Source organism: Salmo salar, chromosome 24 (assembly GCF_965601325.2).
Source record: "Salmo salar chromosome 24, fSalSal1, whole genome shotgun sequence".
In the NCBI taxonomy this organism is placed as follows: Eukaryota; Metazoa; Chordata; class Actinopteri; order Salmoniformes; family Salmonidae; genus Salmo; species Salmo salar.
The window spans coordinates 9,497,789-9,518,530 of record NC_138314.1 but is presented as its reverse complement, the minus strand read 5'-3'; the positions used below and the strand labels follow the sequence as shown (position 1 = coordinate 9,518,530).

At 42.2% G+C, this 20,742-nt stretch overlaps 2 protein-coding genes across 7 annotated transcripts in view; both read right to left on the bottom strand.

Moving 5' to 3' along the window:
* The window catches only part of aopep (aminopeptidase O (putative)), a 115,603-nt gene extending 109,357 nt beyond the window's left edge, over positions 1–6,246 (bottom strand). Inside the window, exon 1 of one of the 5 annotated variants that reach the window (XR_001323913.3) lies at positions 5,895–6,215. The gene's annotated coding sequence lies outside the window, so the exon portion shown is untranslated. Of the gene's footprint in view, positions 1–5,894 lie in introns of all 5 variants that reach the window. The other 4 variants (XM_082968474.1, XM_014171051.3, XM_014171050.3 and 1 more) reach the window with 4 other exon arrangements.
* A 579-nt stretch (positions 6,247–6,825) lies between these two features.
* dock8 (dedicator of cytokinesis 8) overlaps positions 6,826–20,742 on the bottom strand; it is a 91,481-nt gene continuing 77,564 nt past the window's right edge. For both annotated transcript variants that reach the window (XM_045707154.2, XM_045707155.2), the window contains exons 39-47: positions 20,313–20,456; positions 19,690–19,821; positions 19,378–19,512; positions 19,149–19,235; positions 18,723–18,959; positions 18,437–18,580; positions 17,078–17,184; positions 14,817–14,987; positions 6,826–11,993 (exon numbers count right to left, since the gene is read on the bottom strand). In XM_045707154.2, coding sequence (XP_045563110.1) covers positions 11,942–11,993; positions 14,817–14,987; positions 17,078–17,184; positions 18,437–18,580; positions 18,723–18,959; positions 19,149–19,235; positions 19,378–19,512; positions 19,690–19,821; positions 20,313–20,456 — 1,209 coding nt within the window. In that variant the 3' untranslated portion in view covers positions 6,826–11,941. The remainder of the gene's footprint in view (positions 11,994–14,816; positions 14,988–17,077; positions 17,185–18,436; positions 18,581–18,722; positions 18,960–19,148; positions 19,236–19,377; positions 19,513–19,689; positions 19,822–20,312; positions 20,457–20,742) is intronic.

Here is a 20,742-nt window from a genome sequence, read left to right as displayed (position 1 = left end):
ATGCTTCACCGTAGGGTTGGTGCCAGGTTTCCTCCAGACGTGACGCTTGGCATTCAGGCCAATAGAGTCCAATATTGGTTCCATCAGACCAGAGATTCATGTTTCTCATGGTCTGAGAGTCTTTAGATGCCTTTTGGATAACTCCAAGCGGGCTGTCATGTGCCTTTAACTGAGGAGTGGCTTCCATCTGGCCACTCTACCATAAAGGCCTGACTGGTGTGTGCTGCAGAGATGGTTGTCCTTCTGGAAGGTTCTTCCATCTCCACAGAGGAACTCTAGACCTCTGTCAGAGGGACAATCGGGTTCTTGTTCACCTCCCTGATCAAGGCCCTTCTCCACCGATTGCTCAGTTTGGCCGGGCATCCAGCTGTAGGGAGAGTCTTGGTGGTTCCAAACTTCTTTAATTTAAGAATGATGGAGGCCACTGACATGATATGATGATTGCGCCGACGAAGATGGCAACATCACGACTAGCTCTTATACAACTCTGCAGTATTTTGTTTGTTTATGTACTATTTTTTACGTTATTAGCTCAGGAATTGTTTTGTGTCATTACATTCAGCCGGGAAGAAGTATTGGATATTACAGCGTCGGTAACTCACCAGAACTTCCAGCATCACGACCAGGATTACCACTTCCCTGGAGTGGATCCTTAGTTTGCTTTCCCCAGGGCAATTGAACTTATTCCAGAGGCTGACCCAAAACAACACCGGCGAAGGAGAGTTACTCAAGAGGTCTTCTGGTCCGACTTAGGAAGCGTGCACACCCCCCACTACTCCCGAGTATTTTACTCGCTAATGCAAAATCTCTGGATAATAAAATTGATGAGCTCAAGGCGAGAGTTGCTTTTCAGAGAGACACCAGGGATTGTAACATACTCTGCTTCACGGAAACATGGCTCTATCGAAATATACTGTCTGACTCTGTAAAGCCAGTTGGGTTCTCAGTACATCGCGCCGACAGGAACAAACATCTCTCCGGAAGCAGAAGGTTGGAGGTATATGTTTTATGATTAATGACTTATGGCGTATCTGTGATAACATACAGGAACTAAAGTCCTTCTGTTCACCCGACCTAGAATATCTCACAATCAAATGTCGATCGTACTATCTCCCAAGATAATTTTCGTCAACAATAGCCACAGAGGATACCACGACGGCCCTCAAAGAACTTCACTGGACTTTTTGCAAACTGGAAACCACATATCCTGAGGCTGCATTTATTGTAGCTGGGGATTTTAACAAAGTAAATTTGAGATAAAGGCTCCCGAAATTCTATCAACATATTGATTGTTGTACTCGCGCTGCTAAAACGCTTGACCATTGCTATACTCCCTTCCAGAATGCATATAAGGCCCTCCCCCGACCTCCATTCGGCAAATCGGACCACAATTCCATCTAGCTCCTCCTACCTAAAGGCAGAAACTCAAACAGGAAGCACCAGTGGTAAGGACTATTCAACGCTGGTCTGACCAATCGGAATCCACGCTTCAAGATTGTTTTGATCATGCGGACTGGGATATGTTCAGAGTAGCTTCAGAAAATAATATCGACACATATACCGATATGGTGAATGAGTTTATCAGGAAGTGCATAGGAGATGTTGTACCCACTGTGCCTATTAAAACCCACCCCATCCAGAAACCGTGGATAGATGAGAGCATTCACGCAAAACTGAAAGTGCGAAACACCGCATTTATCCAGGGCAAGAAGACTAGGAATATGGAAGAATACAAACAGTGTAGTTATTCCCTCTGCAAAGCAATCAAGCAGGCTAAATGGCGGTATAGGGACAAAGTTGAGTCCCAGTTCAACAGCTCAGACACGAGACGTATGTGGCAAGGTTTACAGACAATCACGGATTATAAAAGGAAAACCAGCCATGTCGCGGACAACGTCTTGCTTCCGGACAGGCTAAACACCCTCTTTGCTCGCTTTGAGGATAATACAGAGCTACCGACGCGGCCCGCTATCAAGGACTGCGGGCTCTCCTCTGTGGCCGACGTGTGTAAGACATTTAAGCGTGTTAACCATCGCACAGCTGCCGGCCCAGATGGTATTCCTAGCCGCATCCTCAGAGCATGTGCAGACTGGCTGGCTGGCGTGTTCACAGATATATTCAATCTCTCCCTTTCCCAGTCTGTTGTCCCCATATGCTTCAAGATGGCCACCATTGTCCCTGTACCTAAGAAAGCAAAGGTAATTGAACTAAATTACTATCGCCCTGTAGCACTCACCTCTGTCATCATGAAGTGCTTTGAGAGACTAGTCAAGGATCATATCACCTCCACCTAACCTGCCACCCTAAACCCACAGACGATGCAATCGCCACCACACTGCACAGTGACCTGTCCCATCTGGATAAGAGGCATACCTATGTAAGAATGCTGTTCATTGACTATAGCTCAGCATTCAACACCATAGTACTCTCCAAGCTCATCATCAAGCTTGAGGCCTTGGGTCTGAACCCTGCCCTGTGCAACTGGGTCCTGGACTTTCTGACAAGTTGCCCCCAGGTGATAAAGGTAGGAAACAACACCTCTTCGCTGATCCTCAACCCTGGGGCCCCACTAGGGTGCGTGCTCAGCCCCCTTTTGTACTCCCAAATCACCCATGACTGCGTGACCAAGCACGCCTCCAACTCAATCATCAAGTTTGCAGATGACAAAACAGTCATAGGCTTGATTACCAACAACGATGAGACAGCCTACAGGGAGGAGGTGAGGGCTCTGGGAGTGTGGTGCCAGGAAAATAACCTCTCACTCAACATCAACAAAACTAAGGAGATGATCATGGATTTCAGGAAACCGCAGAGGGAGCACCCCCCTATCCACATCGATGGGACCGCAGTGGAGAAGGTGGAAAGCTCGGCGTACACATCACTGACAAACTGAAATGGTCCACCCACACAGACAGTGTGGTGAAGAAGGCGCAACAGTGCCTCTTCAACCTCAGAAGGCTGAAGAAATTTGGCTTAACAGTTTTTTTCCCCAATAACGTCTAAAAACCTGTTTTCGCTTTGTCATTATGGGGTGTTGTGTGTAGATTGCTGAGGATTTGTATTTATTTAATCTATTTTAGAATAAGGCTGTAACGTAACTAAATGTGGAAAAAGTCAATGTCTGAATAGTTTATGAAGGCACTATATAGGCCTGACAAACATACAAGACCAATCACAAACAATTGCTGACATGGGCTAATTGAGTGACTGTCAGTGACTAACATAACAAGATCATCCACATCTCGAAATTGCACCTTGTGTACACTACATCTCAACATTAAGTTGAGACCCCAACTGAGTCCCCCAGCCAAAAATGTTTTAATATATATACTGTATACATATTTATTTTGGGGGGAAATGGATCCGCAGGCCTACAGGTCCAAGCTCCAAAAGGCAAACTGTTTTACAGTAAACTGAAGGTCCCCTATGAGAACCAGCCAGCCACTTTGCCGTTACAACCCTTAGCTAGCATTTCCATTTCCCCTGCTCCAGCCCCAGGGTTATGGAGGATTGGCAGGCCAAAGATGCAATTAAACTGTACAGTGTGAATTCTTCAAACGTCTCTCCCCGAGAGGAAGTAGGGGAATAAAAACACAGTGACACAGAGACATACAGTGCCTTCAGAAAGTATTCACACCCCTTGACTATTTCCACGTTTTGTTGTTTTACAAAGCGGGATTAAAATAAAATACAAATTGTCAACAATCTACACAAAATACTCTGTAATGTTTTTATAAAATGTTTGTTCATGGAAAATAAACATATATATATATATTGATAAGATAAATATTCAACCCCCCCGAGTCAATGCATGTTAGAATAACCTTTGGCAGCAATTACAGCTGTGAGTCTTTCTGGATAAGTCTCGAAGGGCTTTGCAAACTTGGATTGTACAATATTTGCCTTTTTTTATTTTAGGTTATTGTCCTGCTGAAAGGTGGATTCTTCTCCAAGTGTCTGGTGGAAAGTAGACTGAACCAGGTTTTCCTCTAAGATTTAGCCTGCGCTTAGCTCCTTTTCTTTTTATCCTAAACAAAACTCCCAAGTCCTTGCAGATGACAAGCATACCCATAACATGATGCAGCCACCACCATGCTTGAAAATATGAAGAGTGGTAGTCAGTGATGTGTTGTGTTGGATTTGCCCCAAAATAATGCTTTGTATGCAGTAAAACTTTAGTGCCTTATTGCAAACAGAGTGTAATCTATTTATAATTCAGGCTGTAACACAACAAAATGTGGAAATGTCAAGGGGTGTGAATACTTTCTGAAGACACTGTACTGTAGCTGGTAAGCACCATCCTCAGTGCAAACGTATGGGTGTCTGATCTTCATATGCTTAGGTTAGATTGGCTAGGTGTTATCTGATAAGCTGGAAGGTGCAAGGTTGCAGGTCACCTTCTGAGTCCCACTTGGTCTACCCCCCACATTTGCTACTATACAATATTATGGAATATCGTTCTTTATCAGTAACCGGGCTAGTGAAAGTTTCAGTGACAGGTGGTGGCAGTGACAGATTGAATACCCGCTTCATTGAGGGGATGTAATGTAAAAATGGTAACTTGTGAGACTTGTGGAGACATGTACCACTCTGTAGTAGTGGGCTACACTCAAAGGCAGCCAAGTTTATAAATCAGTGATCATGCCGAAACTGGCCCTGGTAATCCACATTAATGATCCTTCTGACAGGATTGACTACCGGCTACACATCAGCAGTTTAACTCATTCCTGTAAAGACATCTAGCCTACAGAACAAAGAAAATAAATACCAGAAGAAATAGAGCTTGCCGGAAATTATTTATCTCTTCATTCAGCCATTCCTACGGACAAAATTAATGGGGAAAGAAAAGGCTTTTGGAATAAACGCTGAACATAAGGTCTGAGGTTAACACAGGTTCATATTTTTTTTAAACCGTCATTTATCTAGGCAAGTCAGTTAAGAACAAATTCTTATTTACAATGACGGCCTAGGAACAGTGGGTTAACTGCCTTGTTCAGGGGCAGAAAGACAGATTTTTACCTCCTCAGCTCGGGGATTCGATCTAGCAACCTTTCGGTTACTGGCCCAACGCTCTAACCACTAGTCTACCGGCCGACCCGAAACGCCGAAAATATGGTCTGTGGTAAACACAGGCTTAAGAGATCTTATATGTTTTGTACTATGAGATAATATCAGTCAGTTAACATGACCTTTGTGAATTAGGAAAGCCTTTATGTGCGTTGTGTTTTTTTATTACATAAATGCTTCACAAAAAGTGATGTTGGCAGCTGAAGATTATTTCATAGAACAAAACTTACAAGATCTCTTAAGTCTTTGTTTACCACAGACCATATTTATGGCGTTTAACCAAAAATTCAATTCATTTTCCCATAGGCTTTGTCCAACAAACCATTACTATTGCTCTCTATATCGTTTCACAACAGTCGTAAGAAAACCTTATGTGATGAGTAGGTAGCCTACAATAATTAATACTTCACCCACACACTTTGGGTTGCCACTCATGCACAGTGAATAGTTGGTACTTTTACATCATGATAAATGTCACATTGACATGTATGTCAACTTGAAGGTAGTTCCATCATTGCGGCATTTTGCTTCATTTAAGACTGTAGGCTAAACTCTTACTTGCTTCTACATATTGATATATTATATTAATCTACTTTCGTTAGTGGTGAGAGAGGGGAGGTGGCAGGTCGTCTCTCAAATAAATCATCTGATGGCAGAAAACTTACTGGAGCCTCAGCCACATGTGCATGGTTTTAAAACGAAAGGGGGGTCATTTCCTAACAGTGTTTTCTGTTAAAGGAGACAGACCTGTGCATTCAATACACAAGATCTTATAGCGAATACGAAAACAGTAATGCTCTGTTTTGTGGACTGTCGTAGGCACTAACCTGGTTGGAGTGGCTGCATCCAGTTCCCGGCACAGACAGCACGAGCGTGTCCATGGCAAGGGTTTATGCCGTCATATTCAGGCGACGATAAGTAGACGGGTGAAAATATACAGTATGTAGGCGTATGTATTAAAAAAAATAAAATGTAGTTCAATCGCAGTGCAACTTAATATAACCTGATAATAACCACTTAATAACCTACAAAACACTTAAATAGTAAAATAAAATCAAAGTAACACATGCTAAAGTATAAACGGAAAATATACATCAGGGTGGGGAAAATGCGCGCCCGGGAACGTTGCCTGTTTATCACGCGGAAAATACTCTGTCCAGTGGTATATTTTCCGTGTATTAAAATATTTTCTCAATTTGTTTAATGCTTTTATATATTTTTTTTATAGTGAATTATAATTAAAAACGGATAGGTTATACAACGGAAATGTGGATTATATGATGCGTTCTATGATACGAAAGTAAACCTAGTCATGTTTAAAATGTCTCCTGAAGTAACCTACTGTACCTAGACTATTGTTGTAATCTTCCAGGGGGAACTATAAAAAGGAGCTCTTGCACACTAGTAAAATAAAAATGAGGTTGCTTATACGAATCTAGTTAAATCTATAGGCCTATTCAGGATCTTCTAAATTCCAATTCAGGCTTCCATTTCACTGAAGGTGGATATTTTTCCAACATTTTCAGCTAATGAGGAAAGTATATATTTTGCAAGAATGTGGATTGTGAAATCATGAGTCCTCTAGTCTAGGCCTACGCTAAGTCTAATGATAATGTAGTGGTAAGTGGAGCAATGATGACCACAGCAAAGATGTAGCCTACACAATTGCATGGCATTGATATGTATGTTTTATAATTCATTTAAATCCAACATTTTCAATAAAGCACTGATGAACAACAGATTAAAAATACCACAAAATGAAAAACAAGGGTTCCAGTGTTTATTGGTAGGCCACTACCTACAGTATGTCCTATGCTCACTTACTGTACTATTATGCAGCTACATTGTAACAGAACACAGAATATAATGTGAATGAATACCCATACACAGAGCCATATATTAATATATGGCTCTTTGCCCATAAGTATTTAAAATCAGAGTATTGCGTTTTCCCAGTAGTATAACAAAGGGTTTCTCTATTGGAATACATGACGTTCTACAACATGACATCAACAAACAGAAGATTAAGAGCCTGGGCAAATACTTGAAAACCTGTCTTGTTGGTACAGTAAACATAGATTGTAGGATGTCTTTATTTTGGCACCTAATACATAATTTTTTCAACAACAAAAATAAACTATAGATATGTGCATTGGCTTTGTCACATTTAGTCATGGTAACCAACATTGTTTCAATATTGTTATTGCCAGCTAAAGTGAAGATACTGTATATTATCTAAAATATATATTTTCATGAAGAAAATAAAAGTATCATAACTGTAAACATTTGTATTTTAATTCTGTGATGTGTCGTCTAAATAGCATTTCAGTCTCTCTGTGTAAATACAGATTTGCCATTTAGGCTTGGTTGGTGATGGCATCAGTTTTGATGTATGTGCCTTGACGCATTTGTGAACTCATAATAAATTAACCTTTGTTAGTATCTACATAGACATAATAGGCTAACAAAAAATATAATATATATACACACACACACACACACATACATACATATACACACACAGTTGAAGTCGGAAGTTTACATACACCTTCGCCAAATACATTCAAACTCAGTTTTTCACAATTCCTTCACAATTTAATTATAGCAAAAATTCCCATCTTAGGTCAGTTAGGATCACCACTTTATTATAAGAATGTGAAATGTCAGAATAAGAGAAAATTACTTATTTCAGCTTTTATTTCTTTCATCACATTCCCAGTGGGTCAGAAGTTTACATACACTCAATTAGTATTTGGTAGCATTGCCTTTAAATAGTTTAACTTGGGTCAAACGTTTCGGGTAGCCTTCCACAAGCTTCCCACAATAAGTTGGGTGAATTTTGGCCCATTCCTCCTGACAGAGCTAGTGTAACTGAGTCATGTTTGTAGGCCTCCTTGCTCGCACATGCTTTTTCGGTTCTGCCCACTCATTTTCTATTATTGACTTTGTTCTCCTTAAGCCATTTTGTCACAACTTTGCAAGTATCCTTGGGGTCATTGTCCATTTGGAAGACCCATTTGCAACCAAGCTTTAACTTCCTGTCTGATGTCTTGAGATGTTGCTTCAATATATCCACATAATTTTCCATCCTCATGATGCCATCTATTTTATGAAGTGCATCAGTCCCTCCTGCAGCAAAGCACCCCCACAACATGATGCTGCCACCCCGTGCTTCACGATTGGGATGGTATTCTTCGGCTTGCTTTTTCCTCCAAACATAACAATGGTCATTATGGCCAAATAGTTCTTTTTTTGGTTTCATCAGACCAGAGGACATTTCTCCAAAAAGTACAATCTTGGTCCACATGTGCAGTTGCAAACCATAGTATGCCATTTTTATGGCGGTTTTGGAGCAGTGGCTTCTTCCTTGCTGAGCGGCCTTTCAGGTTATGTCGATATAGGATTCATTTTACTGTGGATATACATATTTTTGTACCTGTTTCCTCCAGCATCTTCACAAGGTCCTTTGCTGTTGTTCTGGGATTGATTTGCACTTTTCGCACCAAAGTACGTTCATCTGAGGGAGACAGAACACGTCTCCTTCCTGAGCGGTATGATGGCTGCGTGGTCCCAATGGTGTTTATACTTGCGTACTATTGTTTGTACAGATGAATGTGGTACCTTCAGGCATTTGGAAATTGCTCCCAAGGATGAACCAGACTTGTGGAGGTCCACAATTGTTATTCTGAGGTCTTGGCTGATTTCCATGATGTCAAGCAAAGAGACACTGAGTTTAAAGGTAGGTCTTGAAATACATTCACAGGTACACTTCCAATTGACTCAAATTATATAAATTAGTCTATCAGAAGTTTCTAAAGCCATGACATCATTTTCTGGAATTTTCCAAGCTGTGTAAAGGCACAGTCAACTTAGTGTACGTAAAATTCTGACCCACTGGAATTGTGATACAGTGAATTATAAGTGAAATAATCTGTCTGTAAACAATTGTTGGAAAAATTACTTGTGTCATGCACAAAGTAGCTGTCCTAACCGACTTGCCAAAACTATAGTTTGTTTACAAGAAATTTGTAGTGGTTGAAAAACAAGTTTTAATGACTCCAACCTAAGTGTATGTAAACTTCCGACTTCAACTGTATATAGTACCAGTCAAAAGTTTGGACACACCTACTCATTCCAGGGTGTTTTTCTTTATTATCTTCTACATTGTAGAATAATAGTGAAGACATCAAAAACGATGAAATACAACATATGGAATCATGTAGTAACCAACAAAAGTGTTAAATTAAAATATATTTGAGATTTGAGATTCTTCAAAGTAGCCACCCTTTGCCTTGACAGCTTTGCACACTCTTGGAATTCTCTCAACCAGCTTCATGAGGTAGTCACCTGGAATGCATTTCAATTAACAGGTGTGCCTTGTTAATGGTTAATTGTAGAATTTATTTCCTTTTTAATGCATTTGAGCCAATCAGTTGTGTTGTGACAAGGTAGGTGTGGTATACAGAAGATAGTCCTATTTAGTAAAAGACCAAGACCATATTATGGCAAGAACAGCTCAAATAAGCAAATAGAAATGACAGTCCATCATTACTTTAAGACATGAAGGTCAGTCAATCTGGAACACTTCAAGAACTTTGAAAGTTTCTTCAAATGCAGTTGCAAAAACCATCAAGTGCTATGATGAAACTGGCTCTCATGAGGACCAAAGGACAAATTTTCACCGGTCTAATGTCCATTACTCGTGTTTCTTGGCTTTCCTGTGGGAAAGAAAAAGAAAGGAAAGAAAGACCCAGAGTTACCTCTGTTGCAGAGGATAAGTTCATTAGAGTTAACTGCACCTCAGAAATTGCAGCCCAAATAAACGCTTCATAGAGTTCAAGTAACAGACGCATCTCAACATTAATTGCACAGAGGAGACTGCGTGAATCAGGCCTTCATGGTCAAATTGCTGCAAAGAAACCACTACTAAAGGACACCAATAAGAAGAGACTTGCTTGGGCCAAGAAACACGAGCAATGGGCATTGGACCGGTGAAAATGTATCCTTTGGTCTGATGAGTCCAAATTGAGATTTTTGGTTCCAACCGCCGTGTCTTTGTAAGTAGGTGAACGGATGTTCTCCGCATGTGTGGTTCCCACGTGAAGCATGGAGGAGGTGGTGTGATGGTGCTTTGCTGATGACACTGGCTGCGATTTAATTAGAATTCATACTTGACCAACATGGCTACCACAGCATTCTGCAGCGATACGCCATACCGTCTATTTTGCGCTTAGTGGGACTATCATTTGTTTTTCAACAGGACAACAATGACCCAACACACCGCCAGGCTTTGTAAGGGCTATTTGACCAAGAAGGAGAGTGATGGAGTACTGATAACCTGGCCTCCACAATCACCCGACCTCAACCCATTTGAGATGGTTTGGGATGAGTTGGACCCCAGAGTGAAGGAAAAGCAGCCAACAGGTGCTCAGTATATGTGGGAACTCCTTCAAAACTGTTGGAAAAGCATTCCAGGTGAAGCAGGTTGAGAGAATGCCAAAAGTGTGCAAAGCTGTCATCAGGGTGGCTACTTTGAAGAATCTAAAATATATTTTGATTCGTTTAACACTTTTTTGGGTTACTACATGATTCCATATGTGTTATTTCATAGTGTTGATGTCTTCACTATTATTCTACAATGTAGAAAATAGTCAAAATAAACAAAAACCCTTGAATGAATTGGCATGTCCAAACATTTGACTGTTTGGATATATATATATATATATATATGTCCAAAACTGAGTGTGTACAAAACACTTGGAACTCTGTCCATGACATAGACTGATAAATTCAATCCAGGTAAAAGCTATGATCCCTTATGGATGTCACTTGTTAAATCCACTTCAATCAGTGTACACGATTGTGTATGTGTGCCATTCAGAGGGTGAATGGTCAAGACAATTTTTTTAAATGCCTTTGAACAGGTTATGGTAGTAGGTACCAGGCACACACGTTTCAGTGCGCCAAGAACTGCAACGCTGCAGGGTTTTTCACGCTCAACAGTTTCCCGTGTGTATCAAGAACGGTCCACCATCCAAAGGACATCCAGCCAAATTGACACAACTGTGGGAAGCATTGGGGTCAACATGGGCCAGCATCCCTGTGAAAGGCTTTCGACAACTTCTAGCCATGCCCCGGCGAATTTTGCCCTCAGGATGTTCTGAGGGCAAAATGGGGTGCAACTAAAAATTAATGTTTTGTACACTGAGTATTTCTAAAATATAGCATTACGAGTTAACTGGGGAGTTCTATTTTTACAGTGTGAGAGTCTATAGAGTTGCACACATACAAGTGCAAGTCCAGAAGGGCTTTTGCAGAGAACAGAGTGATTTATCGTCAGTCATTTAGTATGAGTCAGATTTCATGCATTCCTTATCAGGACACTTACAAAAAGAAAACATGTTCCATTGTATTGTGGTGCACGGGCACACACATACAGTCCCTGGCCCTGCAAAGACCTTAATGTGAGACTTTTACCCTTCTTTCTCAAACCCACAGCAGTTTGCAGCATCGTTAGGACTCACAGTAATCATAGAACTCGGGAGAACTAGCAATATGAAAAAAACTGGTAAATGCCAAATTTGATAAATATTGCACATTACCTGCTACGTAATGTGCTCATTATGGTCTCACACCACGTATTTGTGCTTCTTGTAAAAAAAAAGAACAAACAACAAGCAATGACATTGTATTGCAATGTTGTGTTGATTCAGACATGATTGTAAGTCCTCCATTGTGTAATCATGTTGGAACTGCTCTTCCATGGTGAAGGAGGACTGCTAGATCCCTTCTCCTCTTCACCTCTTTCTACTTTTACAGCATCCTTTCTTCTCCGGCCTCTGGAGATTCTCTCAGATAGATAAATCTGTCCTTCTCAGGAGTTTTCCTCCGGGGCTCTGCGGAAACTGAGCCGTTTGATGGAATCTCTTTGAAGGGGACAGCATAGAAGGAGAGGAGGTGACTGTTTAATTACATTTGCATAGTGGAATAGGCAACATTAAAAAAAAATAATACACAGCAACTGTCACATTCAGACAGAAGCAAACCGCACTGTTGATAAGATGAACATTCAATTCAATTAAGCATTCTTATGAAACAGATTCAGGTATCAATGGTGTTTCAAATGGAACGCTAGTCCTTATGTAGCGCACAACTTTTGACCAGGGCCCACAGGTATCTGTTCAAAAATAGTGCACTAAATAGGGAATAGGGTGGCATTTTGGACATAACCCAAACATTTCCCCCTCACATTTGGTCCCAACTGGACTCAACCCTGCATGGCACACTTTGATAATGCGTTACCTGTAGCTGTTTACCCACACCCGCCCGCAATTGCTAATAACCCATCTGCCCGACTATATTTGATAAAGTGGAAATGTGAGGCTCGCACCCAATCCTAACCCGCAAATATAGAAAATGTGCTGTAGGCATTTCTATCAAACAATGTAAGCTACGTTTTGGTCCCATTGTAACACAGCTGGTTACTACCTGCCGCACCGCAGAAAAATGGTGGTATATGTAAATGGCATGTGGGTTCCCCTATTGTCAACAACTCGGGTCTTTTACTTGGTCGTTGACCAATAAGTTTTCCTCAATGGAAGGATAGAGAATTCGTGTAGTAAGTGATATTTAAGTGGTATGAGGGACTTTGTTCATTCCAGGATCTTAAAAGACAGTTTTAAATCTACCTGCCTTATAATTTTTCTTTTATTTACGGCTTAGGTCTGCCCTTAGGGCTCATGGTGTACCTTGGAAGTCAGCTTTGATGCTACATCCTACAGATTGAGTTTAACAAAGGGTCTAGTTTCCAAAATGTATCAAAATGTCAACTTCTTATAAACCTCTTACTCTTGATACTTTATGGTAAAGAGATCTTCCAGATATGGCTCAATGTTTTAGTTGCAGGTCAACGGAAGCCTCCACACTCACTCTCTATCCGTCAATGGATCCTCAATTTTTGGGATGTAATTTATACGGAGCTGTCTACTGCTCGCATTCATGGAGCTGAAGAAGGCACTTTGAACCAATGGCTTCTCGCCTGCTGAAACACTTCATGATCTATGTGCTGCTTAGATGTTTGTAATTTTAGTCATTTTTATTTCGAACCATGCATGTTTATTTAATTTGATCCCTAAAACGACGTTGAAGGCAGCTTATGGTAGAGACATTGGCATTCAATTTTCTGGCAACAGCTATGGTGGACATTTCTGCAGTAAGCATTCCAATTGCAAACTTGAGACATCTGTTGCATTGCGTTGTGTGACAAAACTGCACATTTTAAAGTGGTCTTTTATTGTCCCCAGCACAAGGTGCACCTGTGTAATGATCATGCTGTTTATTCAGCTTCTTGATATGCCACACCTGTCAGGTCAATGGATTATCTTCACAAATGAAAAATGCTCACTAACAGGTATGTAAACACATTTGTGCACAACATTTCAGCGAAATAAGCTTTTTGTGCATTTGGAAAATTTCAGGGATTTTTTATTTCAGTTCATGAAACATGAGACCAACACTTTACATGTTGCATTTATAATTTTGTTCAGTGTAGCTATGTTTCTGCTTATACTGTATTTTCTGATATTTTGGTAGGCTATTTGTTAGTCAACTTAGTCTATAATTAGATATATGCAGCTTTTCTTCTGTCATTATATATGGCCTTGAAGACTAAATAAACCATTGCTCACCAGAATAAATGTCATAAATGATTGAATGAATGCTTCAATCTAGTTGACATCGGTAAAGTGCTCTGTCATCTCCGCTTCTTTCGCGGAGCAAAGACTTTTAGGGACTGGGAAAAAATCCAATAACTAACCCCAAAAATGTGAAAGATTTTCTGTTTAAAATCTCCAAATGACATCAGTTTGATTGATTGTCAGGAAATACTAAGCTGTGAAGACGACCCAACATGTTTCTGATAGTATTTCAAGCCACATAAAATATGCATTCAGGCCGAACTGAAATCTTATCAGATTTTATGATAATGATGGCACCTCTACATACGGTCCCCAAATGCACATTCGCATTCTCTCAAAATGCTGAAAGAAAGAAATCTTATTTATCCCCTCCTGTTCCCAAGTCAAAATGTTTTTGGTGTATCATTTTACTGCAATAAATGCTTAATTCTGCAGGAGTTCTATGTGAGAGGTTATAGACCTACAGTCAGTGTACAGATTCCAGTTTCCATTTAACCCACCTGAACAGTAGACTACAGTTCCCTTGACGTGCATTAGACCTATTTGAAGTCCCCGTCTTGTGACTGTGGTATTTGTATAGCGGCTCACAATCAATGCATAACATAGCCAGCACTGCTATCATCTTCTTTTACCACAACTCTTTCCCAAACATTACCTTTCTGGCCCTCCCTTCAACTCTCCATTTTGCAGCTTTACGCGTTGTCCTTTTTCCCTCAGTGGATCAATGTTCACTTTTTCTGCCTGTTCCCAAAAGTGGTTTCGCAAGTGATGTGTAGGTTATTTGGCACGCGTAAAGTTAGGCCCTAAAGCTTAGGTTTATGCCCTAATGGCATAGCCCAAAAATAATTAAAGGAAAATGTAAACATAGCCTATAGATATAAATTGCACAAGAATTATACAATTTAGATTTTTTTTTAATATCTTTACTTATATATTTATCGCTACCCACCCGCCCTTCATCCACACAATATTTCATGACCCTAAACCCGCCCGCCCCACAGACACAACCGCAGGGACTGCGGGTTAGGAGTCAACCCTCGCAGCACTAGTTACCTGTTCTCCAAGCGTGGTTTGATGATGGGTTTGTAGAGCTCGGGTATCTTCCGCTCCAGCATGGGCCGCAGGTTCTCTCTGAGACGGTTGTAGTTCTTCTTCAGCTCCTGCTGGTACTCCTTCTGGTCCATCGTGATCAGGTGCTTGTTCTTCTCCACAGCCTCACCACACCTACAGAGGAACGGGGGGGGGGGGGGGGGGGGGAAGACCAACTGTAGTCTGTGTCTCAATAGTCTCCTCTCATCTCCTCCTGAAAAGTAGGCTGTGTCTCAATAGTCTCCTCTCATCTCCTCCTGAAAAGTCATTTCAGGTCAGTAATCTTTATGGAGGACTTTCTGATTATTTGTCAGAGTAAAATCATTTAATTTCCTTATTTTCTATAAACGGATTCCAGTTCATTTCCTGAGCTAACAATGTGACTGACATGGGTTTGACCCCAAATCTGTTCACATTGAAATGGAGAAATGTTTTCACCTTATTAAAACAACCCCTGTGTGTCCATCTGTATTTGATTTGGGCTTTCTCTGAGCCTCGCCTCTTTACTACAGGAATGCTCAAGGAAGAAATGTGTCTTGTAGTACTGTGCTGTGAGTGGCAGGGAGTAGAGTGACCGATGACCAAACAAACTAGCCTGAGGTTGAACCTCATTTCAGAGAACAGGGTCATGCCTGCATTCACACTTACAACATGCATAATGGGCGACAGACAAACGAGGCATAGGGAAATGGAAAGACGAGGATGCTTAAAAAAACCACATGGTAGCACTTATCTCTCCCTTTTAGTGCAAGTAATACGGAAAATGTAATCTAACAGTATACGGTAAATGCATAGGGACTGCTGGAAAGACGGGGGAAAACAAAAGCATTTAAAAACCTTCAATGTGCTGATGTGTAGCTACTACTGTAGCTAGCAGCCATCGCCCTTCCAGCGCAAATAGCAGGATGATAAGTGGATACTATAAAGGAGCTCGTGCCAGCTTGCATGGATTATGGGAGAAAATAAACATTTTTGAAATTACGGTAAATATTTGCCAGCCTGCTTGCAGGAATCAAGGCAGTTGGAATGTGGCATGAGGGTTCCAAAATGAAAGCCACCTTTCGGAGGCAAACGATACGATCCCACGCGAGGCACACACACACTTGCACACAGGGACACACAGACACACACCCTGGACCAAATAACCACATCGCCTGCCTCATTCGTTTAGACGGTTGGTTTAAATTATTTGTAAAATATTCTAAATAAAATTTAACTCCCCAGGCAACAATAAAACTTTTCTGTTCCATTCAAAACCAAATGCAGCTGAATGATATTAAAGGGAAAACAACTTCTATTCATATGCCCAACGGGAAATGAAATACCTTGTTGTGTTGTATTAAATCATGTTTTAGTTACCTGTCTAGCTTCCTTTAGTATCACCTATGAATGTATTCCAGTAATAACACATTACCAAGACTGAGATGCTGTGTGTGCATACAGTAGCTGGTTTTACTGTCATTCGCTTGCTTTTCTATTTCCACCATGCGACAGTACTATTTTAGAGAAAGTGTCCTTTTCTATTTCCACCATGCGACAGTACTATTTTAGAGAAAGTGTCCTTTTCTATTTCCACCATGTGACAGTACTATTTTAGAGAAAGTGTCCTTTTCTATTTCCACCATGCGACAGTACTATTTTAGAGAAAGTGTCCTTTTCTATTTCCACCATGTGACAGTACTATTTTAGTCTCCTTTTCTATTTCCACCATACGACAGTACTATTTTAGTGTCCTTTTCAATTTCCACCGTGCGACAGCACTATTTTAGTGTCCTTTTCAATTTCCACCGTGCGACAGCACTATTTTAGTGTCCTTTTCAATTTCCACCGTGCGACAGCACTATTTTAGTGTCCTTTTCAATTTCCACCGTGCGACAGCACTATTTTAGTGTCCTTTTCAATTTCCACCGTGCGACAGCACTATTTTAGTGTCCTTTTCAATTTCCACCGTGCGACAGCACTATTTTAAGTGTCCTTTTCTATTTCCACTATGCGACAGTACTATTTTAGAGAGTGTCTGTGCTTCAAGACACCACTAAAACCATTAACGGCAGAAATGTATATTCCACCAAATACTGTATTCGTGCCAGAACTGATAACGAGTGCACACTTTGGGGAAAAGATTAGAGAATCGGACTGCAGCCAAAGCAAGTCAGGGTTTCTTAGCTCTCATTGGCTGTCTGGCGAGCCATGGGTTTCTCTGTGCTGTTTGGTTTGGCTCTCACCTCATTATGAACTCTTTGAAACACAAGCGCAGTTTGTTGTGGTGACGGAAGAGCTTGGGGTCCGCTGGGATCTCATTCAGAAAGACCTGGGCCACCTCCAATGGTCCCTACACAGACAGACAGACGGGAGGGAGGGAGGGAGGGAGGGAGGGAGGGAGGGAGGGAGGGAGGGAGGGAGGGAGGGAGGGAGGGAGGGAGGGAGGGAGGGAGGAAAGGACAGAAGGAAAACAGAGGAAGAAGATGGTATAAAAGAGGAAGACGGAGAGAGGGAGGAGTGGGAGGAAGAAAGTGTGTGTGAGTGTGGATGATGAATGCCTTGCTTTCAGTAGAGGAAACTACTTCCTAACAGACGGCTTAATAATGCCCGTGTCCCAAATGACACTACTTTTGACCAGAGCTTCATATATTCATAGGCCATAAGGAACGGGGTGCCATATGAGACACAGCCAATGTGTCCAAAGGCCACGATGTTCAGCCAAGAGATCAGATGAGAGACCCTGATTGGCCTGCTGTGTGGCTAATGTCACCCCGAACCCTGCCTACAAGCAGCCATTTTGGCTCACATTCTTTCCCTCTCCGGGATCTTGTTATTCTAACTTCTATTCATCATGAAACCACTGCACATTCGCGTGACACCGGGTCACGCCAGGCATAGCAAACGAGCCCTGACGAGCATTCTAAGCAGAGGTGCTAGGCTAGGGCCTGGACAGACAGACGGACCGACGGACATAGAGGGGAACCGTGCCTCTCTACTGATTAGGCCCAGGGCTGTGTTTGTTTATGGACGGCGTGAACATTAAGGTTGCGTATACAGTCAGCAGGTGAAAGCAGGGGTTGCTGTCAGATTAGACTATCCAAGAGAAAGCTGGGTAACTACATCATTACTCTAGCGTTTAGCCAACATTTGACGGGAGCTGTAAGCCATCAGATCAAAGGGTTTCCGTGTTTAGCACAGACATGAAAGGAGAGGTTGTGAATGAAGGTTTTAAATGAATCAGCAGAGGTACTGTACAGACGATGTGAGGGTTGAACCGGACTCTTTGATGTGTCATGTCTCCCACCTGCTGTTTATCATCACGTTAACTTACAAGACTGGATGTTTCCTCTAGATTCAGGAGGATTCAGGAGAATACAAACGATTGCCTACTATATACACTCTGCGAACCACTTCAGTCGGCTTTTCACACTTGTTTTTGTCTTTGGTTTGTTGTGTGGAGTCGAAGAGTAACTTTCGATAACTGAGTAACAGCAATAAGTCGGCAATAGCTCTATGTTCAACTGCAAACGCGGGGAGAGAAAAGACGAGAGGCAGGAAAAGGACTCCTTTCTTAGGGGCCTAAGACAGGTGGCCGGAGGTACCTGGTTGACGGTGGCTCCCACAGAGCCCTGTAGAAGCATCTGGAGCATCTTAGCATCGGGCTGCTCCCTGTGTGTGGCTACCGCTAACTCCCTGGTCTTCTTCTGCATGTCCTCGATGGCCACCTCAATGGGAGTCAGGTCAAACTGGAGATGGGAGGAGGGGGGGTGCGAGTTAGATTTGGAGAGATAAAATATCAGTCTTTTTGCCTAAAAGTCAGTAACGATCGAAAGGCAAAGAGGAACCCAGGCATTGAGAAGCTGTATACGCCTAGTTCCACCAGCATACCTCTTCTTTCTGGATGACGTTGATGCGTGTCTTGATGTAAGGAAAGGCGTGCATGGTGGTGAGGATGGTCTTCCTCTTGTACTGCTCGTTGAGCTCGCCGCGCGGCCGCCCGGCCTTGGTGAAGGGCGTGGTGTACATGAAGCGACGCAGGTTGAAGTTCTTCTCAAAGTTGGTCAGGCGGTTTTTCATCTCATAATCGTCAAAGAAGGGCTCCACATAGGTGATCTGGATGTAGGCCTGGGGGAGGGAGAGAGAGGGAGAGAGAGGGAGAGAGAGAAAGAGAGGATGTAAATGAAGAGATGCATCTTGTTGTTTGGGAAGGTTCTTCGCAATAATTTGACATATGCAAGTCAGAGAAGATAGTCAAACAGGACTCAGCAGTAATGACTTGGTGTTGACTTGGTAGTGTAGTGTCGTGTACTGTACCTTGTTGGCATCCAGTTTGCTCCTGTCTATGTCTTTCGAGTCTTTGATCATCTCCAGGGCATCTCCAAAACACTGACTGTAGAAGTTCTACAACAGCAATGCATACAGTACTCATATGAATAGATTCAGTACTTATATCCTTACAGTAAAAGCAGACACACAATGGTGCGCACACACACACACACACACACACATCCTCACACACACACACTCTCTCTCACTCTCTCACCTCCAGTCTGTGGGATATCTCTGGCAGGTGGGTGATCCCTGGCTCCTTGTAAACAAACTCTCGTTCGTCCAGGTCTCCAAACTTGGCCCCGTAAAACCCCACTCGGAAATATGTCCCAAACATCCTCTTATGGCCCTGGGACGACAAGAGAAACACATGAAAGAGACTCAGTAGTGTGTATAAAAAATAAAAAGATAAAAAAAAAAAAAGAGGCTATTTTCATTGTAAGCATTTCACCATAATTGAAAACACTTCATTAGTACTGTGGATGTAAGCCCTTCATAAACGGTAGACCGTGCGGCTTATCTGTACCTTCTGAATGATGTTGTCGAAGGCTCTCTGGAGTTTGTGGTGAGCGGAGCCCAGCTCCCGGAAATCTCTGTGAGCCTCCAGGACAGGCATAATGATCTTGTACACCTCATTCACTGCCTCATAAAGACCACCCTGAAAACAACAGCAACGACACTCACTTACAGCATACACTACATGGCCGAAAGTTTGCGGACACCTGATCGTCGTACATGTCATTCCAAAATCAAGGGCATTAACATGGAGTAGGTGTCCCCTTTGCTGCTACAACAGCTTCCACCCTTCTGGGAAGGCTTTCCACTAGATGTTGGAATATTGCTGCGGGGACTTGCTTCCATTCAGCCACAGGAGCATTAGTGAGGTCGGGGCACTGATGTTGGGCGATTAGGCCTGGCCCGCAGTCGGCGTTCCAATTCATCCCAAAGGAGTTCGATGGGGTTGAGGTCATTTAAAAAGGGGCGTCCACATACTTTTGGCCACGTAGTGTACTATTGTTGTGCGTTTATGTAAGTGCAGCAGTACCGTTATTTAGCATGGGCATGTCCTCCACTCAGTGTGTGTGTGTGTGTGTGTGTGTGTGTGTGTGTGTGTGTGTGTGTGTGTGTGTGTGTGTGTGTGTGACGTACCTGGCTGAAGAGTTCTGCTGCCTGCTCCAGTAAGACCACCATTCCACCGGTGGTGAAGTATCGCCCTGAACAGACTCCGTCTTCGTCTGGGGACAGGACGTCATCGGACACTGCCGACTCCTCCAGAACGTTGGGAGAGATGTTCTGCACAACCAGTCAATCAATCAATCAATCAATCAATCAATCAACCAATCAACCAATCAACCAATCAACCAATCAACCAATCGCTCATCCAGCACGGTCCAAAAGGAATGACTCAATCAATTAACCAATCAGACTCATCCAGCGTATTACCAACCAATCAAGAACTACTGATATAGCGTTTTTTTTTTTACTAAAACATTTGTCACAAAGCGATTAACCAAGATAGCAGCCAAACAATCAATCTATTACGTTTTCAGTGTACAGTTTCCCCTTCTGGCCACAGTCA